Genomic DNA, 25,415 nt, shown 5'->3' on the forward strand with positions numbered 1-25,415 from the left:
GCCGCTTCATTCCGCTTCATTCCGCTTCATTTTTGTGTGCTCCTCTAATGCTTCCCACTCATCAGTCGCGACAACCATTCCGTCCGCTCAGCTCCATGGCTTGGTCAAACGCGCCAGTGTGTATGTTGTGAAAGGGGAAGGAAGCCACGATTACGCTATGCCCACGTGTAGAAATGCACACAACTTTTTGCGTTTTATTTTTTGTGCTCGCGTGGCACACCTTCCAATACACACTGCGCGACAATGCTTCATTATTTTTTTTTTTTTTTTCTTTTTTGTCGTCCATTTTGTGCATATCGAAGAAATTTTAATTAAAAGGAAAAAAAGGGAGATAAAAAAAAAAAAAAAAAAAAGGCGAAATTACGACTTCTTTAATTTAACAAAATGGGGCTACAAACCAACTGGGCCCATTCGAACTTCCATTGGGGCCTTTACAATTGTGTACCAATCCAGTAGGCGCAAGGGGAACACATCGGATGGGGGGATAAAATGAGGAAGCAACATAAAAAAGGAATGGAAGAGGAAACAAACCGGACGATAATATGCTCCACAAAAATGATAGCCCTCCGTTGGTAGGTCTTTCGCTAAGCAGGTCATCTTTCGCGAAGCTAGCTGGGCTCGCTCGAGCTGACAAACTGGGGGTGTACTGGGGGTGTACTGGGGGTGTACTGGGGGTGTACTGGGGGTGTACTGGGGGTGCACAGCGGAATGCCCTTTGCAAAGCTGCAATCTTCTTCACAGGGAGGGTCAGTAACCGCTTGAAGAAGTTGGTCTACCTAATTGGCAGCGCGGCTCTTGGCCTGTCCTCACCATCATCACCATCTCGCCCCTCCCTTCGTGTGTCTTTCCCTTTTTCATTCGCCTTACTTGTTCATATTTTTCCTAATCAGCTTTTCCTTCAGCTTGGACATCTTCTTCTCCCAGTTTTCACTATCGTTGGTTTTATTTTTCTGAACGTAGTACTTCCTCGAGGGGGTGTCGGCTGCGTTATACACATAACGGTCTCTCTCCGTGTGCGCGTGCTGGTCACTTTCGTCGTGAATCTTCTTCGCCACGTGGTTGCCACTGCCACTTCCTTCATTTTCGTTTGAGTGGGGTCTCTTCCTGCTTACGTTTGGCTCCACTCCGTTAGGTTTTTTCTTCAAAATGTCGTGCGAGGAGTTGCTGCCCTTTGGCATTCTCGGCGTGTTCTTGCCGTTTTCAAATTGTTTCTCCCTATTACGGTCTCGCTCAGCCTCCCTATTTCGGTCTCGTTCTGCTTCCCTATTTCGCTCTCTTTCTGCCTCCCTATTTCGCTCTCTCTCTGCCTCCCTATTTCGCTCTCGTTCTGTTTCCCTATTCCTTTCCCTTTCTGCTTCTCTATTCCTTTCTCGCTCGACTTCCCTATTCCTTTCTCGCTCGGCTTCCCTATTCCTTTCTCGCTCGGCTTCTCTGTTTCGGTCTCTCTCGGCTTCCCTATTCCTTTCCCTTTCTGCATCTCTATTCCTCTCCCTTTCTGCCTCCCTATTCCTCTCCCTCTCTGCCTCCCTATTTCGATCTCTTTCCCTTTCCCTTTCTCGTTCTCGCTCTGCCTCTCTGTTTCGGTCTCTTTCTCGCTCCCTATCCCGTTCCCTTAAAGTTTGTCGCTCCCTCTCCGTTTCTCTTGGGCGATCCCTCTCTGCATCTCTTTGTCTGTCCCTCTCCGTTTCTCTTGGGCGATCCCTCTCTGCATCTCTTTGTCTGTCCCTCTCCGTTTCTCTTGGGCGATCCCTCTCTACATCTCTTTGTCTGTCTCTCTCTGCTTCCCTGGGTCGGTCTCTCTCTGTATCCCTGGGTCGGTCTCTCTCTGTATCCCTGGGTCGGTCTCTTTCTGCTTCTCTCTGTCGTTCCCTTTCCGCTTCTCTTTGTCGGTCCCTTTCTACTTCCCTCGGTCGTTCCCTTTCTACTTCCCTGGGTCGTTCCCTCTCTGCTTCCCTCGGATGATCCCTCTCTCTTTCTCTCTCTCTTTCCCTCTCTCTTTCCCTCTCCTTCTCTCTATTTCTCTCCCTTTCCTTGTTCCTCCTTTTCCCCCTTTCACTGTCCCCTTCCCGTTCCGCTTCCCCCTGTCTGTCCCTCCTCTCAATTTTCTCCCCCTCCTCCTTATTCCTGCTGTCCCTTTCCCTATCGGCACGCAGAGTATCTCCATTCTGGGTGCTTTTCCTTCCACTGGGATGCGAATTGTCCCTTTTGTTTCTCTCCTCATAATGTTTCGCCGACCGCAGCTTACCATTCGTATTAGACTCCTTTTGTACCTGTGCTGGGGGTTGCTCCTTCTCACGCGAACTTGGTTTGTCTCTTTCGTTCGCTTGTCCTTCTCGACTCCGGCTGATGGATTTCTTCAATCTGTTTGTCTCTTTCTCCTTCGCATTTCTTTTGTGATGACTATCAGGGCCATTCCTTTCTGCGTTACCTCTGCTCGGGTTCTCCCGTTCATTCGAATGGTTTTTTTTTCTCTCTCTATCGGTTCTAGGTTTGTGTGGATTATCCTTTCTGTGCCTCTGCTGCTTCTCTTCTGTCTTCCTCGGGGAGCGTTCCTCCTTGGGGTCACCTTCGTGGGGATGGGCACATTGGGGGTGAGGTTATTAGCATGAAATTGAAAAGAGGTGCAAAAATGTGGGGGTCTTCCTCTCATGTGGGTGGAAAAACCATCTACACGCGTAAAAATGTACATCCCTTTCGATGAACCATTCGAAGGTAGACACTCGCATGGCACGTTTGTCTCTCTCTCGTTTCGTTTCTTTGATCCAATTACCTTTTTCGCGATTTTGCTTTGTCTCTTCCTTCGGGGGTCTTTCCCTTTTCGGCTCGGCGATTCCCCGCGAGTCCTTTTCGCTAGGGGGGTCCCTCGTAGATTTTCGGGTCGATTCGCTAGGGGGTTCCTTTGTGGGTTTGCGGGTCGATTCGTTAAGGGGTTCCTTTGTAGGTTTTCGAGTTGATTCATTAGGGGGGTCCTTTCGGGCTTTCTCCTCCTTCTTCTCCTCCTTTTCCTCCTTCTTCTCCTCCTTCTCATCAGCTTCCTCTTCCTCCTCATCAGCTTCCTCTTCCTCTTCCTCCTCCTCCTCCTCATCCTCTTCCTCTTCTTCCTCCTCATCTTCTTCTTCTTCCTCCTCCTCCTGCTTCTGCTGCTCTTCCTCCACGATCACTTCTTTGATCACTTCTTTGATGACTTCTTTGCCGCCTCCGCGCTTGCCCTTGAGCGACCGCTCCACATTAGCATCTTCCCCCTTAGCATTGCCACGCGTGGGAGGGCGTCCACCAAGGCGCCCACTCTCAGGTGTGTCATCCCCATTGGGAGCGCTACCCTCTTTGAAGGCCATCTTCCCATCATCTGCGCTCACCATTTTGTCATTACTGTGGCGATTCTTTTTTCCTCCCTCGGGGGGATCCTTTTTCTTCTTCACTGTGTTGCTACTGACTTGTTGGTCGTTCGATTGGGTAGGCCCCTTATTAACTATTTGCACATCGTCTGACTCTCTTTTTTCCTTCTGCGTTTGTTTATTGGCTGGGATGGCCAGATGGTCGTCATCCATCATGGTGCCTCCCAGATCTGTGATGCCCTCTATCGTGTTCAGCGTAGCGTCGTTCATCGACCGGGTGTTCATTCCCTCATCGATTGACCCATCTGCAGCTACGTCTGCGATAACGTCGGTAATGACATCGCCATGCTCCCCAGGGTGAACGTCCAGGTTCAAACCTTCAAGAGCATCTCCGTGTGCAACGTCAAGCGCAAAGTCAAGCGCAGCGTCATGGGGAACCCCCCCCTCAGCTGCCATCCCCTCAGCAGCCATCACCTCAGCCGCCACCACCTCAATCGCCGTTCCCTTCCCCCTTCTCTTCCGCTCCCCCTTCCCTACAGCAGCGCTATCTTCTAATTTCAAAAACTTGCAGATGCGCTGCTCAATGTCCGAGTCGTAGTTTGACTCATCGGAGGTGAACACAATGTTGTTACCCAAACTGGATCTTGATTTGAAGGAGGAGGAACAGGAGGAGGGGGAGCTGCAGGAGGGGGGATGGCGGTAGTCCCTGTTTGACTCTCCTCCACTGGGGAAGGAGGTAACATTCCCTTCAAGAGGCACCCCCTGTTCTGACGTTTTTAGCTTCTTCTCATATCTCCTCTGCACTTTACAAGTCCAGTCTCTCAAATTAACAAAACTAGAGTTGCTCATTTTTTTCTTCCTCTTTCGGCTGTTCTTCTTTTTGAGGCCATCAGAACTGGGGCTGCGTTCTCTGCGGGGAGAGCCCAGCTCCATCGATTGGAAGTTCACCTCTTCCGCTTCCATGATGGCCATGCAGGTCGTCGTCATTTAGCTGGACTGCTACGGTGGGGGGGGTAAGCCTATGGAGATACGCCTTCTGAGCGAACAACTTGCCAGCTGAGCTCACTGCTTCGCTTAGGCAAAGCTGCACCCCCGGTGTAAAACTGCTTCGGAAGGGACCACCCTCTTATCGCTTCATCGGGATGGCCTTTCCCCCCCTGCAGTTGAAGCGACTGCTCAGTGCAGCTGCTAACACGTGGGGGTAAATACTACCCGTTTAAGCGGTCCCCCCAAAAAAAGAAGAAAAAAAAAAAAAAAAAAAAACCGTTGATGAAAAGAAGTTGCACAAAGGGTCACTGCATATGTGTGAAGCGACCCACCCCCGCAGGCACAACCTCGATGACGCCCAAAGGTCAACACGCCCGGGCGTCAAAACGGAGTTTACAAAATTAATGGGGAGAGCTAAAAAAAAAAAAAAAAAAAAAAAAAGAAATAACTTTTGAACAGTGTACATACGTGAAGGGGCGCTCCTGGTGGGCATTTCCATTTAGGGAAAGATCTGCTCTCCCGAAAATTCAACCGGGGTGGCTTCTAATCATGTGTGGTGCAAACGTGTCTTTGTCTTTGTGATTTACTATTATGGGATGAAGTGGGGGCTCGCACTGCTACGGCGGGAAGAGCACATTGTGCACATGCGTTGCAGTGCGGAAGAGGAGAAAAAAAAAGGGGAGAAAAAGGGGAGAAAAATAACAAGAAACTCTTTACACTGCTCAAGCGAGGCACACTTGCTGGCTTCATCTCACGCGCTGCACGTTACCACCACGGGGATGCTACCCCATTTACACTTTCACGTTTGATAAGAAGTGCTCGCTGTGTACGAGGGGACATGTGTGTAGGTGGGCGAACGAAACGGCAAAATGGAGAGGTTCGCCGTGGAGTGGTTCGCCGTGGAGTGGTTCGCGGTGGGGTGGTTTGCGGGGAGTGCTTTGTGATGGAGAAGGAAACCCTACGGCGCAGTGGCTCAGTAGCACAGTGGCTCAGCAGCACAGTGGCTCAGCAGCACAGTGGCACGGGGGCTACACGAAGCATCACGCGTCAAAACGCACTGCAGCATTTTTTGCGTGCTCCCTTTTCGTGAAGGGGTATCTCCATTCATACATATAATTTAAACATACGTCCGACTTAGTCGTCCGTTTGGTGATTCAATTCGTTCGTCTAAGTTTGGCAGTACAACCACTCCGCGTTGTGTTTAACGCGGGGGGGGAGGGGGTTAATTAAAATGGGGAGGGTGGCACAAACAAGGTGGGAAAAAAAAAAAAAAAAAAAAAAAAAAAAAGCAAAAAGCAAAAGGCAAACCGCAAACCGCAAAACGCAAAATGCAAAATGCAAAACGCAAACGACGTTTTAGGGGGTGACCCACATTACAAACTGACGCCCCCTGCAGGTATTTCATACATATGCACGCGCACAAAGTGTGCAGCGTTCACCAGGCAGGGAAGCAAAAAGGTAGGAAAACAGGGGAGAGTGTTATAGTGTTATAGTAACGATGGTGGAACAAACAAATAAAAGGGCTCTATACTTAGCGTCGCCTTGGAGTAGCATTCCTCCGCGGGTTGCAGAAGTGCCAGGTAGGTGAGTTTGCTGGGGGGGCGCCACATATATATATAAATATATATGCATACGTATATATACATACGTATATGCTCATATATATGCCTATATGTATGCACGCGCGACACAACAGAGTGTCACGTGCTGGTAGCTACTTCGTCCCCCAAGTGAAGGCAGGGAGGTAGCCACTTTTCGCCGCTGGCCAGTCGCCCGCGCGAGAATACGTATGCGTAAAAAAAATGGGCATATGCAGGGCCTTGCGCATAGGCGCACGTGAAATATCGCATGAGGGGAAGCATGAGGAAGGTTTTTTTTTTTTTTTTCTTTTTTCTTCCTATGCTACTTGGCGGGCGCTCTTTTTTAAGGAGTCACTATAAAAAGGCGTGTGAACTGACATTGGGCTGTGGCAGGGGGAGAAGAGACGTAAAAAATGGGGGACGCGCGCGCATTCGTTTCTTCATCGCATTTCTTATTTGTTCGCACGTTTTGGCACGTATTTCTTCTTCGTACGTTTTGGCACGTATTTCTTCTTCGTACGTTTTGGCATTTATTTCTTCGTATCTTTGGGTACGTATTTTTTTTTTATTTTACTTTATTTTTTATTTTTTTATTTTTGCGCGCCGCTTAGCTGCGCATCGCTTGGGCACTCGCCTCCTCCTCGTGGGGAAAAAAGCGAAGTATCTTTTTCAAACGGAGAAGAAGAGGAACGCGAAAGGGGCGCGCAAGAAATGTTTTGCGAATTGTTGTTTGGGGGCAGCCTGGCACGGCGAAAAGGGAAAAGAAAAAGAGGAGGCAATCCGCGTAAATAAAAATTCCCCTGTTTTTTCGAGGCGTAATGGGAACGCGGCACATGAAGAGCAAACGCATGGGGTGATGAGGCGCATGAAACGTATGAGGCGCATGAAACGTATGAGGCGCATGAAACGTATGAGGCGCATGAAACGTATGAGGCGCATGAAACGTATGAGGCGCATGAAACGTATGAGGCGCATGAAACGTATGAGGCGCATGAAATATATGAAGCACATTCAGCACATGCAGCATATGAATCGCACGCGATGCAGGGGGCACGCCCGCTTGGTGGGATTCTTAAATACATAAGCATGTGCACATAGGCCCGTATGCTCACCGCGCGGCGGTAGGTTAGCAAAAGGGCAATCGCGGCGTAGCGCTCTGTTGGCGGAGTAGCGCAGCGCTGGCAGAGTGTTATATAATATATTCCGGTGGCTGCTTTTATTTTTTTTATCGCTTTTGGCTAGCGACGCGTTGCTAAAGTTTGCTTGTTCCCCCTTGGGGTGGAGCGTATCCCGCAGGTGCAGCAACGGATTGCACTCAGGACGCCTTTGCGAATATATATAACTGCGCGGTGCCTTCTATAAAAAAAATAATACGGTTAGGGTTTTCTTGCACGTTGGGGAAAAAACAAGCAGCGCATCAAGTAGCGCGATGAGCAGCGCGGCAGGATGACAAATGCTCACGTAACTGTTACGTACATGTGAATGCGCGCGCCAGGTGGCCTCTCCTTACCGTGGCGCATCTGATTGAGTAACGTTCGACTTTGTTCTCCCTTTTTTTTTTCTTTTCCGTTATGGTGAAGGGGAGGAGAGGAGAGGGGTCCCCCACAGGCAATTCGATAAACACGCAGCCGTTGCGGCAGTGTTGGCGGAAATTTTGGCGCTTTTTGCGGCAGTTCTGCACACAGTTTGGTGCGACACTGACGGGATGACTTCCCAAAATGGAGGATTCTCGCGCGGGGAACGAACCGTGTGCCATGAACACGCGCCAGATGCGCGGGGATAAATGGACATCATAATTTTGTCAACAAAAAAATTGAGTGATGTGTGGAAAGTGCAGGCATGGCAACGAAAAAAAAAAGAAAAAAAAAGAAAAAAAAAAAAAAAAAAAGTGAAATGGGAGGGGCGATATGAACTGAACACGCAAAGGGTGAGGGACGAATTGTTCGCTTTGCTTTGCTTTGCTTCTCTTTCCTTCGCATTTAGCTTCGCGTTTTTTTTTTTTTTTTTTGCGCCAGGGGGGGTACACCTCCGAGGGTAAATTACGGAATGCGCGCAGAAGCACCCATCCGGGGGAACGACGCGCGGGATGTCTGCGCGTATGCGGGGGAATGCTCCCGCGGATTCGTCCAGAGTCCGCACAAGTGAGGTTATAAATCCGCTGTGCAAATCGGCTTTGTCGTTCCGCTGGGTAAGTCCGCTCGGCAAATCCGCTTGGCCGTTCCCCTTCGCTGCTTCACTGCTTCGCGCCTTCCCGCGGATGCACCTGCCCCCAGTTTTCCCCCCGCGTCAGGCCACGTTCCTGTTTTTGTTCCCCATCCCCTTCTGGTGCATATCCTTCCAGTCGTCCCACTCCCGGTCCATGGCCTCCTTCTCGCTTTCCTCCTGGGAGCTCTTTTTGTAGTGGTCGTCCTCATCTGCGCCGTTTTGCTGGCCCCCCCGTTCGTCTTCGCTTCCGAGCGTGCTGCCTCCCCTGCTGGCGCCCCTGCTTCCCTTGAGGGCGTACTCCATTTCTATCTTGGCGCACTCCTCCAGCGATATGGTGGGGAGGTTGTGTGCGGGGGTGAAGACGAGGTCTCGGTAGTATTTCCTCATTTGGGTCACGTCGGCAGGGGGCATGTTCTTTTTGATGGTGAAGAGCCAGGGTTTTTTGAGGCCCCCGTTTGGGTGGTTGCTTGGGGGGGATTTCCCCAGATGTGGTTGTCTCGCCTCGCTTGTGAGCTGCCCATTCTGCTGCTGCTTCGCCTCGTTTGCGTTCTGCCTGCTGCGCATCTCCAAGACCTCCAGCTCCGTGTCTATCAAATCCAGCATGTTGAGCGTTTGCAGGCATTTGCACTTTATGAGGGACAGGCACGCCTCCCTAAGTTCCTCCTCCTCCAAGTCCTCATCAAAGCAGCAGAGGTTACAATTAGGAGAGGTACCTTTCTTCACCTTCATTTTAATAATATTATTATAGAATTCTTGAAACTTCTTTTCATCTTTGGCTCTTTTAATTTTGATGTTTCTCCTGTTGATCGCCTCCGATGTGTCTCCCAACTGATCGAGGAGGTAATCGTCCACTGGGGCTATGCGGTACATACTCACAAGGTTAACGAATTCGCCGAAAAACAATTTTGAGTCCTTCAATCGGTCGCTTCTAATTTGAATGTTAATTGTTTCGTAGCTTAGGGCCCCCAGGATGTAGGGGATAAACAAGAACCTTAAATGCTTGGTGTTGATGTCATCTGCCTCTTCATTTTTGGAGAAAATGTCCGACGAGCTGATGTACTTTGCGAAGATTTTAAATGCGTAGATGAGCTCGTCTATAATTTCGTCTTTGTTGTTTATCACTTCCTTGGGGGGGGTCGGTACTGTGTGGGTGCCGTGGAGCTCTGCGAATTGGAGGAACTCCTTTTTGCGGAAGAGGGACTCGTACGTGCTGGGTTGCTTGCTGTTCTTCAGAACGTAGTCGTCGAAGAGGAGGTACAGCTCGTCGTACAGGGCTGTCGCGTCGCGCGGCCCCCCCATCGTGCCGCGCGGTTGGCAACTTCAGCGGCGTCGGCGGCGTTGGCGGATTACTGCGCGAGCTGCGGGTCAGTTCGCCGCCTTAACGTTTAGGCTTCGGCAACTGCAGCTTCGCAGCTTCTTCGCCACTTCGCTACTTCGCTACTTCGCTTCTTCAACTGCTTCACCACTTCAACTCCTTGTTGTCCTTTTTTTTTTTTTTTTTTTTTTTCCTGGGACTCCCCAACTTGCGGCGCGTAGCCCTTCACACCTGCGGGGGATTTTTTTCTCTCGCCAAAGAGGGGCGCAAGACTCTACATGTGAGGCATTCGCCAAGGCGGTTCGAAAGGATGCTCATAAGGAGGTTCGAAATGCGTTTTTCTAAATTGCTCGCAAAGCGGTTTGCCAAACCCTGAGCGTTGGGGAGGACTGGCCCATTTTTTTATCCCCACGCGGAGCGGCTACAAAACGCACCAACAACAGCGCCGCGGAGCAATTTAAAAAAAAAAATTTCGCAAAGGAGACTTGCGCGAGATGGCAAGTGAGCAGCTGGGGACAGGGGGGAGGGGTACACCAAACCGTTTGAGAAGAGCCAACGGGGGTGATCAGAAAATTAAAATGTCAGCCTTTTTACTTGGCGCGGAGAGGTAGCTGCTTTCGTGCGGAGCGGCAGTATGTCCGTTCGTGTTTTTTCTTTTCCGCATGATTTGCTTTTTTTTTTTTTTTTTTTTGCCGTGTGATTTGCCTCTGTGTGTGCTGAAGTCGTTCCCCCTGTGGACCTGGTTGAGCAGCAGGGCTGGTAGGTAGAGCGCAGGGAATTCGTTCCTTCTCCACCCTCAGTGGTGTGTCCCCCCCTGTTTGTCAATCCAGTTAGGCGGCCTCGAACAACGTGAGGGTATGATCACTACGTATGTGCAACGCCATTTTGGAGGGAAGCATCTCAGTGGAAGAGTCACGTCCTCCTCATTGAGAGATAAGTGGTATGCCATCACATGGGAGGTGCCAACGGGGGGGCGTACATCTGAAGCGGTTGAATGTGGGCATCTCCTTTGGGGAGACACCTCGTGACAGGGCCCCCCATTTGGGCAACCCCATATAGCACTTCAGGACACCCTCGGGAATGGCTTCTCCTTCTCCTCCTCCTACTTCTACTCCTTTTTTTTTTTTTTTTTTTCTTGGCAAAGCTACCACCATGTGTGGTAGAGCGGTAGGTGCTTGCACGTGGGTCGAAAAATAACTTACGTGCTTTTTCATTTGGTCCGCTTGGGAACCTTACATTGGATTACACAGAGGAGGAAAGGCAAAATAGGCAGGCGGAGTGAACGAAGCGGTGGAGCAAAGGAAGCGGCGGAGCAAGGAAGACAGTGGAGCTTTCGCCCCCTCGTGTGCCGCACATGCAGCACATGCAGCACATGCAGCACCTACTGGAGGGGCTTAAACCCAGCGGGGGGAACCCCGCACTTGTGGGCAGGCCCTTTCTGCGCAGGCAGCGCAGGCACAAAACCTTCGACGAGAGAGAACGGGCCTTCTTCGACCAAATGCACAGCGAGTGGTGGAATGATCACCAGAAGGCCAAGCCAACATGGTGCGACGTACTTCACAAAGTCGCAGGGGCAAACACCTACAGCCTGCACGACTACAACAGGCACAGGTTCCACTTCATCAGCAGGAATTATGCGTTCCTCTTTTACGAGAAGATGAAGGAGGGGGGGCAGCAGGGCAGGCAGAAGGAAGGGAAAAGGAAAGGAGAAGAGAAAGAAAGCAAAGGAGAAACGAAAGAAAACAAAGGAGAACACCCAAACGACATCACCATAAACGTCCTCGACGTGGGCTGCGGCGGAGGCATCCTGTGCGAGTACATGCGGAGGAACTTCCCCTATTTTTGTCTCCAAAGTGATGTAGTAGGACGAGGCGCAGGGTGCGGTGATGTGCCTGGGAGGAAGGTGCAAATTAACATCGACGGGATTGACGTGTCTAGTAAGCTCATAGACGTGGCGCGCAGGAGGCAGCAGGCCGAGGGGGCACAGTACACAGGGGTAGCCCCTCTACACACCAGCAACGGAAAAGGAGACATACCCCCCCGACCATCCCGCCTGGAAGAAGGACCCTACTGGGGGGAGAACCAAAGGGAGAACACCCCATGGAGCAACTTAAATGTGCAGATAAACCAAAGCTACTATAACTGCGATGTAAGTGACTTCACAAAATGGAGCAACCGGGAGGGGAAAAGAAAATATAACATCGTGGTGTCGTCCGAAGTGATTGAGCATGTGCCCAATGGAAAAAAGGAGGAGCACATAAGGTGCATCAGTCAGTTATGCTCCCCCGAGGCTCTGGTCGTTTTTACAACGATTGGCAAAAATTTTCTTTCCTATTTGTACTCTATCATTCTAGCTGAGTACGTCACTGGGATGGTGAAAAAGGTAACTGGTGTGTGTTGGTGGGAGGGGGAACTCCTTTTATTCGTCGCTTTGCTTCCCCTCTCCTTGGCCCCTCCGCGTCTGATCTCAGCACGTTTGTCCGATTAGCTGTTGGGTGGATTACCTGCTTGTTTGCCTTCCTTCACCTCTTTTTTTCTCTTCTCCCCTTCCCCCCCGCAGGGCACACACAACTACGAGCAGTTTATCGGATCGGACCAGCTGACCCAGCTGTGCGCCCTTTTTGATTTGCAGAACTTGAGCACGGAGCACGCGGTGTACGTCCCCTTTCTGCGCGACTACTTCCCCACGCGCTGGCTGAGGTTGCTTTATCTGTCCGCCTTCGTTTACCGGGGGGGCGGTTAGGCAGTTAAGCGGTTGTTGCGCCGCTTTTACGCGGCTATTACGCGGCTGCTACACTGCCACGGGCTAACGCCGTGATGCAAAAGAATACACCTGCATGCATACACACATATGCGTGTGCCACTCTGGTAATAGTTACAACAGGGGGGGTGGTTGCGACTTTTGGGCCCACGTTGGGGTTGCCTCTTCCCAGGAGACGCGAATTCCTCATCCGCTGTTCCTGTACCCACGTTTGGAAAAACCACCTGACTTTTTGCAATATGCAAATTTATACCTCTTGTCTCATCGGAGAGGAAAAAGTGCACGTGGAAAGTATCCTGACGGTGGGTGGCGAAGTGGTGACTCCAAGTTTGGAGCGCTCTCCCCAGTCATGTAACAACCCCTTGGTATGAAGAACGCCTTCCCTCCCTGCTGCCCTTACTTTGTGTAACTGCTCACCGTTTGGCACATTTTTATGGCTTCACTTCGCCGCTTCATTTGTTGCTATTCAGCATGAGCAGCGGGGGCCACCTGCCAAACAAATTATGCCTCCGCCGCACCAGCCCAACGTGGCCAATTAATTTTTTTTTTTTTTTTTGCAAACTTCTCCTTTTTTTTACATTCATTTTGCCCTTCAAATGGGAAAAAAAAAAGAGGCAGCAAATAAATAGCCTTCAAAAAAATAGCCCCAAAAAAACAGCCTCAAAGGAGGTTCATCAAAGCGATTTTTTTTTTTCAAAACAACTGCGGGAATAACAGTGCCTCTGCAGAAGGGGATTTTTATGCGTACCTTGGCCAACCAGGGGGGTAAAGGCGAGCGAAAAAGTGGGATGCAGGGAGAAGCGCCCTCTCCCGCGTTTTCTCTCGCTCCCACTTTTTCGCTCGCTCACTCGTACGCACGCTGGACGGTGGGAGGAGAGGCCCCTTCCACCCCCCGACGGTCCGCGCGAATAAGAGCGACTCTGCTGGTGAGCGGCTGGGACGCTGTTATGTGAGGGGGCACACATAGCTATACACGTAGCTATATATATATAGAGAGAGAGAGAGTAGCATGCCTCGCCGGCGCCGCTGAACAAATAATTGGGCCAGAGAAGGGACCTCCCTCTGTTCACACGGACGTCGTTGTGTAGAGCCACGCAAGGGGTGGGGAACTTCGACGCGACGTAGGATAGCTCCCCACTTGGCGCATGCGAAACGGGGAAACACAGGAAGGCGGAGAGGACCACGCAGGGGAAGGAGCGGCAGCGCCAAAATAGCGCAAAGGGGGAGAAAACGAAGAAGCTTAAACGGTCGAACGAGCCGTAGAGTCATTACAAGGCAGTCCTATTCAGACGAACGGGGAAGGCGTTACCACATCGTCGCCCCGAGTTGCCCCACGTATCTGCGCGCTTCCCCTGCGCCCCCCCCCCCCGCGCAACATGTGGCCCGTTGTGATCCTCCTCTTCGGGGGAGGCATCCTGGTCGCCAAGAAGGGAATGAACTACCTGAAAAATCAAAAGATAAATCCCAGCAACAAAAGTTTCTTCCCCCCCTCTGGATTTAACAGAAGCTTAGGCAGCCTTTTTTTAAAAAATGATATGAGGGGGTTTGAGAGGAACATGTCGAAGTCGGAGGCCTACAAGATATTGAATATTAACCCGACGACCAATCGGGAGCGAATTAGGGAAGTTCACAAGCAGCTGATGCTGAAGAATCACCCGGACAACGGGGGTAAGGCGGTGAAGAGGCGGTAAAGAGGCGGAGGAACGGAGCGATGGAGCAACTTAACCCAGGCGTTGTGCCCGCGCGCTGCCTACCTTTTGGCCATGAGCTAACTGGTGGTTTGGCTATCTCATTACACGAAGTCTGGAAGAGCTGCTCCACCGGTGCATCGCCAAAGACCCTTTTCCATTCGTGTGGCGTTCCTCGCAAAGGAATGACGTACGTTTACACATAGCTACACACACATGGATTTTTTTTTTTTTTTTTTTTTCCTCCCCTGGTTGCCCTTCCAACCTCCAGGCTCCACCTACATTGCGGCCAAAGTCAACGAAGCGAAGGACGTTTTGCTGAAGTAGCGCCGGGGGGAACGTAGCCCGCGCACCCTTCAGGAGAGTCACGCGAATGGCGAAACTGAGGATATTTTTCCCACCGGGGGAGTAGCAGTTGAGGGATTCATGCACAGCATGTAATGTGAAGATGTGCCTGGCCGTTTCTTCCCCTCCAGGGTCCACCTGTTTATTCGCTTATCCTTTTTTTTTCTTCCTTTTTATTCGCTTGTTTTTTTTTTTCTTTTTTTTTTTCCCCCTTGGACACGTTTCGCTTTGCTTCGCTTCGCGGCGGAAGACACGGATGGGGGGAAGGAAGGAGAAAGGATTCTACACCGACGGAATGGCACATGGGAGATGCATTACTCTCCCCGCTATGTGGAAGCAGCCGCCCCAGTAGGAGAGTGTTAAACTGAAAGGGCTTTTTTATGTGCTGCTAATCGTTGGGGGATGAAAAAAAAAAAATCCTCTGCTTGGTGGAAAGCACAGAGAGGGCACAGCTCTTCCGTCTGACTTCCCATTTTGCGAGAATTTTTTTTTTTTTTTTTTTAACATTTGTTTTTTTTTTCCTGCCATTTACCGCGATCCGTTTGAAACTTATTTGCAATTCCTTTATGCATTTCCGCTAAATTTTTTTTGGTTCGTGTCGTTCCTTGGGCCAATCGTTTTTCCACATCGTGAGTGAATGCAGCTGAGTAGGAGCAGTCGGGGTGAACCGAAATTGCCACCAATTTGTGAGCCCCACACACACATTTCCCCGAATGATGCACCGGCTGTACTCGAAAAACCTCACGGAAGAGAACATCGATGAGGTGATCCAATCGGAGAAAGCGATCAACGCAAAACTGACTAGCGAAAATGAAAAGATAAAAGAAAAAAACGGGAAGATACAACACCGGCTGTTGAGTTTCATACAGGACAATAACTTTATCTTTGAAAGTAACTCAACGGAGGATGTGCAGAAATACAACAGCGTTCTGCTCTCCCTCATTGACTATATGAATCGCCTAAAAATGGTAGACTGCCACATGCGCAAGGAGACGGACGGGCTCCTGGAGGAGTTCTTCCGCTGCATTAGGGAGGCCATCGTAAAGCAGAGTCACTTGTGGTACGTCGCATGGGCTAACTGGGTGAGCCATTTGGCGAATTCCCCCCGAGTGCGTTGCTGCTGTGGCAAATGAGAAAGAAGCTACTACCGCGGGGTGCTCCACACATAGGCGCCGCTACCGCCGCGCTGCACCACACCGCATACATAAGCACACCCGCGAAACGACCGCCGCCCCCCCGAAGCTACCTCATCAGGGAAGACATGCACCAACTCAAAGTGAGTGGAAAGGAGGAAACATTCCGCAAACACGTGCTAGCGCTGAGGAAGCTGTACGAGCACAACAGCGTGCTGCGGGCGCAGGTCTCCCTCTTCAACTCATTCAAGCTGAAGGACGAAAATTTAATTCACGCGGACTTCGAGCAGCTGCAGCAGAGGCACAAAAACTTGAGGACCAAGGGGAGCTGCCTGGAGAAGAAAATAGAAAACCTCCACCAGAAGATACGCAGGTCGACGGAGGTAGGAGTGGGTGCAGTTGGGTAGATGCGGAAGTGTGCGTGCAGTTGGTTGGAGAGCGACGTGCGCGTACAGTTGGGCCGAGGCAGAAATGTAAAACTTCTCTGCATATGTTCCAGTGCCTCACCGAATTGCATCCCCTGTTTTCCCCCCCTCACCCTGGGCGTAGAAGAAGCTGCACTACGACGAAAAGAATCGGTACCTGGAAAAGACGCTGGAAGAGAAGCAGGCGGTGATGGAAGAACTGCAGAGAGACACATGCAACAAGAAGAAGCTTGTGAATGAACTGAAGAGGAAAAAAGACGAGTCGGTTAAGAAGTACGGCGAAGTGGAAAGGAGCGTCATTACCAGAAATGTATTGGAGGAGTTTCACGAGAAGAAGATGCATTTGGAGAGACTGAAGGAGAAGGTAGGTCTTGCAACAGATGTAAAGAGGGGGGGGGAAGGCACTGCACTTCCTCCAGGGAGGTATGCACTTTCGGATGTACTTCCTAATGGGGAAGCTTCCACCAGGAGCGCAATCATAGAGGAACCACCGCGCAACCCTTTCATCCCTGCACCGCAGCTCGAAGAGGTGAAGGAAAGGTATGAGCGATTGCAGGATTGCGAGGCGGAATAAAGGGGGGGGGGGCATCTAGATGGGAGAAGGGAGCACCAAGAGGACACACACAAACATGCACACGAACACGTATACCCCCTCCTGTCTACCACAAAGAAACATCCCCGCTTGCCCCCCAAAACGACATGCCTCGCTTCTTTTCGTTTCACCGCGCTGCGCCCGTTTGGTAAGCGCCCCATCTCTTGGACACCCCTCGTATTGTACCAATTCTCCATTCCCCTTTTAAGGGCGATTGGGAGGGTTACGACTTAAAACAAAGTTCACTTCAAACGAAAAAAAAAAAGAAAAAAAAAGGAAAAAAAAAAGAAAAGGCCAAACAAATACTGTGCGTGGGTATGCACAACGTTACGCAGTGGCACGCACGTTTTTGTTCTCATTGGAACAAAGTCGCGGTGTTGCAATTTTTTTTTTTTTTTTTTTTTTTTTATTTTTTCCTTCATTTAAAAATTCAAATTTTTTTGAAACCACGCGTGATTCTTGAGGTCACTGAAGCACTGTCTTCTTTTCGAGCACAGCTGAGCGGGGGGAGGGGGAGGACAATTTATTGGCGGTGGGGCGGTAAAGCGGTAAAGCGGTAAAGCGGCACACAAGCGTATGCAACGTGTGCCACGCGTGGGGTTTGGGCCCCTCCTCCGCTAGCCCTACTTCGTAACAAAAGTTCTTCAACTCGAAGGAGACAAAGTGCGGGAAGAAGAAGTTGGTGTTGTAAATCCGTTCGGTTATGTCTTCCTGCGGGGGGGAGTCGGCGGTAAAAAGGGGAATCAACGTTTAGCTGCTCGGGCCAAGGGGCAGTAGAAGGCTGGCGATCCGCTGAAGGTGCTCTGTTATGCTGGGCTGCCTTGCGTAGATAGGCATCACACATCAGCGAACGAAGCGGGTCAGATGAACAGAGGAAGAAATCCCCACTAACAAATTTGCTCGAGTAGTAGGTGTTGTATTTGGTGCACATCTCGTATATGAGCACCGCCAGGCAGAGGAAGTCAAACTGGTAGTCCTTCTCGGCTGCGGGGGGTGGCGGTGGTGTGGCGGTGGTGTGGCGGTGGTGTGGCGGTGGTGTGGCGGTGGTGTGGCGGTGGTGTGGCGGTGGTGTGGCGGTGGTGTGGCGGTGGTGTGGCGGTGGTGTGGCGGTGGTGTGGCGGTGGTGTAGCGGTGGAGTGACTGTGCCATGCCTTGGGGCGGCTTCTTTGACCGCCTCGACCGCCTCGATGGCCTCGGCCACCTCGGCTTCCCGCTTCGCCTTACTCGCGTCCATGTTGGCGAAGTCAAAGTTGAAGACCTTGACGATGCCGTGCTTGTAGACGTCGAAGTACTTGTGGACGTTTTTGTTCCGCGCGCGCAGGATTTGCAGCAGCTCCTCCCGGGTGTTCTTCTGCAGGATGATGATGTTCGACAGGAGGCCTGCGGATAAGCGGTGAAGCGGTTAGGCGGTTAAGCGGTTACGCGGTGTAGTGGGGAAGCGCCGTAGAGACATAGCTGCGCAGCTGCTTGCCGGCGCGACCGCTCCCGCCCTTACCGTGGAAGAAGATAAAGTTGGCGTGCATGTACTCCAGGAGGTCCACAATCTGATAGGCGTACGACGCGATGATGCTCTCCTCGAGGGGAGCGCTCTGCGCCTTTAACACATTCCCATGGACGTGCTCAAACAGAAGGTACAGTTTGCTCCTATCAGCTGTCTTCCCTTCATAAGATAATATGTTCATGTGCCTGAGCCTTTTGTGAAATAAAATATTGTTGGCGACTGTGTCGTTGCTATCCCCCCTGTTGAGGTAAAAAGAGTCTACGATGCTCACTAGGAAGGAGACCTTATCGTGCCTCAACTTGCATCGGTACAGGGACCACAAGCCGAAGTTGCAGACGTGCTGGTCTGAAATTACAAACTGCTGGGTGTCGACGTTTAGGTTGTCATTGTAGTTGACCGTGTTGACGGTGTTGACGGTGTTGACGGTGTTGACTGCGCTGCCCACGTTGAGTGTGTTTCCCCTGTTGAGTGTGTTTCCCCTGTTGAGTGCGTTTCCCGCGTTGAGTGCGTTTCCCCTGTTGAGTGCGTTTCCCCTGTTGATTGCGCTTCCCGCGTTGAGTGCGTTTCCCCTGTTGAGTGCGTTTCCCCTGTTGATTGCGCTTCCCGCGTTGACTGCGCTGCCCGCGTGGGAGCCCTCGCTGCTCCGGTGCTTCGCCGCGAAGTCATTCCCGCCAGCCTTCCGATCCGAGTTGTCGCTTATCCTCTCCAGGAGCATCGAAATGTTGTTGCTCAGAGATATGCGCCTTTCCCTGTCGTGCCCGAAGTTCCTCATCCCCCTCTCGCCCTCGGCTGGCAGCAGACTCAGGTTGAGATTTTCCCGGCTCGGCCGCTTATCCTTCGGGGGTTCTTCCTTCTCCTTGTTCAGGAATGGGTTCCCACCGAGCAGTTTTCCACTGAGCGGTTCTCCCCACGGCTGCTTCCCACTGAGCGGTTCTCCCCACGGCTGCTTCCCACTGAGCGGTTCTCCCCACAGGTGCTTTCCACTGAGCGGTTCTCCCCACAGGTGCTTACCAGCGGAGTCGCCACCCAAATAACCGTCCGCCGCTTCCCCGAGGCTATACTTGCTCCTTCCATTCCTCTGGGCCAGGCTCCCCGGGGCGTTCTTCTCGTTCGGGAAGCAGGGCTGATCGGGGTGGCTACCCAGGTAGCTACTGAGGTAGTTGCTATGGTAGTTACTAGGGTAGTTACTAGGGTTGTTACTATGGCTGTTACCGTGGTAGTTACCGTGGCTGTTACCATGGCTGTTACCGTGGTAGCTACCAACCTTGGCGTCCCCACTCCTCAGCGTGCACTCCTTCGGCTCGTTCTTGTGGAGGAAGAGCTCACCCCTCCTGTGAAGCGCATCCTTGCCGTCGCCGTACCTGTCGAAGGGGGTGAGTTCGGCCAGGGCGCCCAGATGCGCGCTCTTCTCCCTGCACGTGGGCGGGTTGCCTCCCAAGGGGTTGCCCCCCAAGTGGTTGCCTCCTAAGGGGTTGCCTCCTAAGGGGTTGCCTCCAATGTGGTTACTTACAAAGTGGTTGCCCTCGCCCGGCTTCGGCCTGCCCGCTGCTTCAAGCGCCTTCAACTTTGTCTGGCCCGCCCCCTCCGCGTTGGCCTGCTTCCCCAAGTGCTTAAACGGCAGCGGGGGCAGTTGCTTGTGCAGGGGCTGCTTGACGAAGCTAAAGTTGTGCGCGCCGCTTGGGTTGAAGGGCTTCTTGTTTGTGTAGCTGGACAGGGGGTTGTGCCCATCGCGGGGCAGGCCATCTCGTGTCAGGCCATCTTTCACCATGCCATCACGGGTTGTGCCATCGCGGGTCGCGCCATCTCGGGTCAGGCCATCCCTCGGGGCGTACCTCCCCACGGTGTTCAGCAAACTGGTGTACCTGTTCTGCTCCTCGCTGAGGATTCCCAGAAAGGCCTTGGCGCCGGTGGTTCCGAGGTTATGGTGGTTCCCCCCCCAGTTGGGACCTCCATTAAGAAGGCCACTCTCACCATCTCTATTCCCACCGAGCACGTTCTTCTTCAAATCGTTATTAAAGAGTGTTAATAAGTTGCCTCCCTGCGTTTCGTTGTCCGTCTGGTTGAAATTTGATTGAAAACTCACATTCGAGGTTGGCCCGATTACATTTTGGCTAGCTTCATACTTCCATGCGGGGGGGTTAATCGTCTTGAGCATATTCGCATTCGTTTTGTTTTCTTCCTGCTCATTGTGAAATGCTCCTCCTGCCCAATGCTGGTTTGGGGGAACACCCGTGGGATGGTCATGCATCTGGTTCGTCTTTACACCCGAGTGGTAATTGCTAAATAAGGAGTTTGGCGTCTTGCTTGCTCTCCTTTGTGAGTTGTAATAGGAATTATTATTTAACTGTTCCTTCGTGGGTTCATCGCGGGTAGGTACTTTCCCCGTTGGAGTGGTGGCTTCACCAAAATTCGTGGAGTTTTTCTTTTCACCCAAGAAGTGGAAGCTCGCCTTGGGAAATAAACCGCCATCATCGTTTCTGTTCGTGCAGATGGTTCCCATATGTTCGTCTTCTCGACGGTGTACGATGGGGTTCCCGAAGTGGTCTCCCTCTCTCAGGGCGTCTCTATCGCTCCCCAAGTGGGCATTAAAGCAGGCATTAAAGCGGTCATTCAATTGATCATTAAAGCGGCCATTCAATTGATCATTAAAGTGACCATTAAAGTGGCCACTAAACTGCCCATTAAAGTGACCACCCTGCCGCGTCCTCAACGCCGAACCATCGTAGGGCTCAAACAGAGTCCTCCCAGCTCGGTCAAAGCAGGGGCGCCGAATGATGTCCTTATCATCCCTATAGGTGAGGTTTTTCTTTTCACGAATGGAGAGGTCGAGGTGGGGGTTCCTCTCTCTCTCAAACATGTACATGTGGGAAGGACCCTCATTCTTCCCAAGGGGGGACTTATCTCCTTCGTTAAGGAGGCCATTTCTCTTGTCCCCTTGGAAAATATTTTCTATATTAAATAGACCGTTGCTCGGTTTGGTAGGGTCTTCCTGGAGGTACCTGTTCGTTTGCTTGGGCGGCTCGTTCATCTGGTTCTTGCTGAGCAGGGACCCCTCCTCGTAGTGGTCGCCACTCTTCGCGTGCGTTTTGAAGATGTTCACGTGGTTAATGTTTGAGAAGGGGTCTCCTCTGAGGGGGGACGACCCGCCATGTGGAGCAGCGCCTCCGTGATGAGCAGCGCCTCCGTAGTGAGTAGCCCCTCCGTAATGGGTCCCCCCACCGTGGTGTCTAGCCGACTCGGACGTTCTAAACACATCCTCACGCGCTTGTTGCGTGCTATTTTCGAACCTCTTGAGGTAGTCCATCTGACCCATTTTCCCAAACAGGTCGACTGGTCTGCCAAACGTTTTCTCCCCCGAGTGATTGGAGGCCCTGTTTTCCAGCAGGTCTATCAACGGGGGGGGGTTATTCTCCTGGTTGGGGTGGACGTCCATCATGCTGTGAAGCCTCGTGTTGTTTGTAAAAACTCCCAGGGGGGTGGCTGCCCTCTGCCTGGAGCTCTCGTCATACAGCTTTGTACTGTGCTTATCTCTATCTCCTAATGGGTGGTTGGAGTCTCTGCCTGGCTCCCCCCTCGGGAAGGGGTTCTGGCCGAACTCGCGATCCGCGCTGTGCTTTTCGTAGCGGCAGTTCTCGTCGTTGCGTTGTGTGGTTTGCGCATGGTCCCGTGGGAGGTTATCCGCTCCGAGGCGGTTCATTCCGAAGCGGTCTCCCCCGAAGCGGTCTCCCCCGAAGCGGTCTCCTCCAAAGCGGTCTCCTCCAAAGCGATCCCCCCCGAGCCGCTCTCCCCCGAACCGCTCCCCATAACAATCTTCGTCAAGGGGAAGCACCTCGCTCTTGAAGTGGTGCCTGTTCGTCACGCCGGGCGTCTCATTCAGCTTCTCCAGGGCGTTAAAATCTTCGCACACATTGTTGTACGCGCTGACCCTATTTTGCAGCCCTTCCCCGAGTAGATCGTTCTGCCCCTGGGGAGGGTGGTTCCCATTTGCCATGTGGTTAAAGTCGGCAAGGGAACTCGTGTTCAGGTAAAAATTTTCATGTGCGGGGAGACTTTCGTATAGGTCGTCATCGAAACTGAAATTGTATTTAGGGTTAGGGTTCGTTACGATTATGTTTTTCAACAGGTTGATTTTTTTTTCTCTTTTTTTTTCCTCCTCGTCCTTTTCCTTGTTCCGCAGGGAGGAGAAGTTGGGGTACAGCAGGGGGGCGCTCCCCGAGTTAGCGGCGTTGGCAGGGTTAGCAGGGTTAGCGGGGTTAGCGGCGTTGACTGGGTTGACCGGGTTAGCGGCGTTGGACGGGTTGGCGGGGTAGCCCCCGTTCTGGTTGAAGCCGTACGCCCCATTATGCTGGGGAGTGTAATTAGGACTGGCATTCGCGTGGTTGCCAGTTCTTTCCTCACTAGGGAGGTAGTTCCTCACATCGCCATCATTCATATACCTGCTGCTGCCTTTGAAGACTCCCCCCCCGGTCACTTCGTTTTTTGCATGGCCCCAATTGAATTTGAAGTGATCTTCCTGATTCTCCTTCGCTGTGTACTTTTTAATAATATCATCGATATCTGGTGGTTTGTTCTTCCCAAAGATAGACGCGTTGGGCTGGTTGCCGGGGAGATTCTCGTGGAAGTTACCCCCCCCTTCATACTGGTCGTAGCTCATGTTGTCCCTGTTTGCGAAGGGACGCACGGGCATGTCTTTCCACTGACCCGCATTGTTAAAGTGGTTGTAAAGCGCGTTCATGTTAAAGTGGGTCCTATAAGGGGGGGAGTTTGCCTTCCCTGCGGTGTCATACAGGTCGGCGTTGCTCTTCTGAGTGGTGCCTACTGGTGGAGCGATGGGTGGCGCGGTGGGTGGAGCGGTGGGTGGAGCGGTGGGAGCAGCCGCGTTGCCGTAAAGGTAACTAGGGGGGGGGTCCCATTTGTTCTTCAGCTGCTCATACTTATCATCAAACATTCTGTTGTTATGCTTGTACTGCTGTGGGTGCAGGCCCCCCAGGTTGCTATTTGAATTGTGCTCATTTGGGCGGTGCTCATTTGAGTGGTGCTCATTTGAGCGGTGCCCCTCCGGGTTGCCAACCCTATTTTGGGTCAGCAGGCCCATGTCGTTGTTGAACATCTGGTGGTAGGGGGCGGCACCGTTCCCTTTATGGTGGTCCCCCCCGAGTCCCCAGTTTTCCCGGTTCACTCGCGCGTAGTCGTGTTGGGGCCTTAGGTGGTCTTGATTCATGTCGTCACCTTTGAGTGGAAACTTCCGATGGTCTAGCACGCTACCGTTAGGATGGCTTCCCATGTGCCCCCCACCTGCATTGCTCGCAGGGTTCATACTGCAGCTGTGGTTTTCTTCATCCTCCGCAATTTTAATATTATTAAAGTTATAATTCCTGGGGTTCATTTCCCCTGCATGGTTGTAGGTGAGGTTGCTGTACCGGCTATTATATGCATCGTTACTCATTTGAAAGATACCTTCGTTGTTTGTTTTTGCGTTTTTTTGCCCCATCTTTGGCGAGTTGACGTCCCGTGCGTTGTTCGCATTTAGGTGGGGGCGGTCTTCGCGAAGGGTTGTTCTTTTGAAAAGGGGGGCGGCTCGCCCGTTAGCCGTGTGGTCCTCGAAAGCGCGGTTGACGCGGTTGAAGCGATCGGCGCGGCTATTACGATCGATGCCGTGGGGGGGAGGGGCCCGACTAACCCCACTAGCCTCCTCTCGCTCGAAGTTCAAGTGGTTGGAGTACGTGCTGTCCACATGCTGAGGCATATCTCCTCTTCTGCAAAAATACATTTTTATCTTTCACTCTCCCCCTTCATCCTTCCGAAAGGTGCGGGGTGGAAAACGAGGAGGGGGGAGGACTCCCAGTGAGGGGGTTGCTTTGCAAATGGGTGAGCATGTGCAGGTGGGCAGTGGGAAAATGGTCAAATGGGCGAGGGGGGTTAAAAAGACACATAAAAAAAAAGGAAAATGATAATGGAGTGGAAAGAGGCAAATGTAGAGTTGCAGCAGGTGGCTGCCAAATGGTGGCTGCCGAATGATGGCCGCCAAATTGTGGCTACCAAATGGGGCGATGGTCAAGCCTCCGCGGAAGGCGGCGAGAGGCAAAGTGGCAATGACCCAGATAAGAAGCGGAGACAAACACACTTGCAGCGATTACCAAGTTGGGGGAAGGTGAGCTCCCCCGCTTCATGCCGGTGGTGCCGAATTTCACAAATGAGCATGCATATTACAGGGGGGGAGTGTAAAGCCAGAAAAGGGGATTCATTTTGGGGTAGATTAAGAAGGGGGGTGTAAATAAATAGGTAGGAGGACACATGGGCATGTTAAAAAAGGGGGCTCCTTGCTTGGGGGCGATTTTAAATGGGTTTTCCATTCAGCCTCATTTTGCCTGGTCCGCCTGCGTGCTGTGCGTCCAGCTGCGCACGTGTGTGTGTGCGCGGAGGTAGACGCGTGCACGCAGAGTGAATATGCTCCAGAATTGCCTCAGAAAAAAGAGCAATCACGCAGTTGGCATTTGGCAGTTGGGCAATTATGCAGTCGCCCAGTTACGCGTGCAGGGACACAGGAACCCCCACGCGCACACCCACGCGGCCGCGGCACGCAGGTGGACAGAGGAGCCCACCCGAGAACGCAAGCGAAGGGGCCGCAAGCCGGCCGTGGACGGGCAAATACAATTAAATCGCAAACACGCCAGGAGGACCATAATAAAAGAGTGCGTCAAACTCAGGGCAAAGGGACATGCGAGCTAGCAACTGGAAGCCAGCAAGTCATTGTGTATGCGCCGTGGGGGATGTACATATAACTATTTCACCTGGAGAGGGTGGAAACGTACGTGTACATTTTTTGTCGTGCAAAATTGACGGGGTGAACGCGCGCAAGTGTGTTCTTGCCAAGTGTTAAAAAAAAAAAAAAAAAAAAAAAAAAAAAAAATCAAATAGGAATACCAAACAAATGTCCCCTTTTTTTTTTTTTTTTGCAAACACGCGAAATGAGCATGACTCGCTGGAAGATGTCAACCTCCGACAAGTAAGAATTAGTCCATAAGAATGGAAACAAATAATTCGAACATTCACGTGAATGCTTTCGCCATTTGGGAAAATCACGTATGTAAGGTGTTCAAAATGAAGGGATGCCAAAAAGGCACATCAGGAAGTATGCCCGCGGCTTATTTTCCGCTTCACCCTCCCCCCGCGGTGAATTTTTTTTTTTTTTTCCATTTTTGTGTGCAACTTGGGGGAAAAAAAAAAAAAAAAAAGCGAGGCGAACGAGAAGGAGAAAATAACGCCGAATGGAGGACAAAAGAGCTGACAAACTGGCCAACCAAATAAACCATAGAGTAGCCGAGAGAAAAAGGAAGCAAAAATGGACGTAAGGGTGGAGTCCCATGGGGACGAGCTGCCCGGGTGAAGGGCATGCCCCTGTATGTACATCGGGCGAAGGACCACGTTGCAAGGGGGGATTGCTGCATTCCCCCATAATGCGCAATGTTGAGTGAGAACACTTGCCTACCGATCGACCCTTGGATGGGGGAACAAACTCTTGTAGGGGATCTTAACCTGTTGGTGCAT

General features: G+C 51.7%; 6 protein-coding genes across 6 annotated transcripts; 3 read left to right on the forward strand and 3 right to left on the reverse strand.

Annotated features, from left to right (window-relative positions):
• Positions 1-863: 863 nt before the first annotated feature.
• PVX_096140 (hypothetical protein, conserved) lies at positions 864-4,322 on the reverse strand (the record flags this gene model as incomplete). The annotated part of the gene is made up of 2 exons (XM_001612734.1): positions 864-2,566; positions 2,771-4,322. The coding sequence occupies 2 exons, from the start codon at positions 4,320-4,322 to the stop codon at positions 864-866; spliced, it is 3,255 nt and encodes a 1,084-aa protein (XP_001612784.1).
• A 3,866-nt stretch (positions 4,323-8,188) lies between these two features.
• PVX_096135 (hypothetical protein, conserved) lies at positions 8,189-9,406 on the reverse strand (the record flags this gene model as incomplete). Its single annotated transcript, XM_001612733.1, has 1 exon — positions 8,189-9,406. The coding sequence occupies one exon, from the start codon at positions 9,404-9,406 to the stop codon at positions 8,189-8,191; it is 1,218 nt and encodes a 405-aa protein (XP_001612783.1).
• A 1,169-nt stretch (positions 9,407-10,575) lies between these two features.
• On the forward strand, positions 10,576-12,165 carry PVX_096130 (3-demethylubiquinone-9 3-methyltransferase, putative; the record flags this gene model as incomplete). The annotated part of the gene is made up of 2 exons (XM_001612732.1): positions 10,576-11,805; positions 11,983-12,165. The coding sequence occupies exons 1-2, from the start codon at positions 10,777-10,779 to the stop codon at positions 12,163-12,165; spliced, it is 1,212 nt and encodes a 403-aa protein (XP_001612782.1). The 5' UTR covers positions 10,576-10,776.
• Positions 12,166-13,559: 1,394 nt separating this feature from the next.
• PVX_096125 (DnaJ domain containing protein) lies at positions 13,560-14,198 on the forward strand (the record flags this gene model as incomplete). The annotated part of the gene is made up of 2 exons (XM_001612731.1): positions 13,560-13,851; positions 14,143-14,198. 2 exons carry the CDS (start codon positions 13,560-13,562, stop codon positions 14,196-14,198), a joined length of 348 nt encoding a protein of 115 aa, XP_001612781.1.
• Positions 14,199-14,929: 731 nt separating this feature from the next.
• PVX_096120 (hypothetical protein, conserved) lies at positions 14,930-16,348 on the forward strand (the record flags this gene model as incomplete). The annotated part of the gene is made up of 4 exons (XM_001612730.1): positions 14,930-15,276; positions 15,459-15,732; positions 15,899-16,138; positions 16,295-16,348. 4 exons carry the CDS (start codon positions 14,930-14,932, stop codon positions 16,346-16,348), a joined length of 915 nt encoding a protein of 304 aa, XP_001612780.1.
• Positions 16,349-16,831: 483 nt separating this feature from the next.
• Positions 16,832-23,358, reverse strand: PVX_096115 (hypothetical protein, conserved; the record flags this gene model as incomplete). The annotated part of the gene is made up of 5 exons (XM_001612729.1): positions 16,832-16,863; positions 17,002-17,077; positions 17,259-17,350; positions 17,591-17,746; positions 17,862-23,358. The coding sequence occupies 5 exons, from the start codon at positions 23,356-23,358 to the stop codon at positions 16,832-16,834; spliced, it is 5,853 nt and encodes a 1,950-aa protein (XP_001612779.1).
• Positions 23,359-25,415: the final 2,057 nt, after the last annotated feature.

Source organism: Plasmodium vivax, chromosome 3 (assembly GCF_000002415.2).
Source record: "Plasmodium vivax chromosome 3, whole genome shotgun sequence".
Lineage (NCBI taxonomy): Eukaryota > Apicomplexa > Aconoidasida > Haemosporida > Plasmodiidae > Plasmodium > Plasmodium vivax.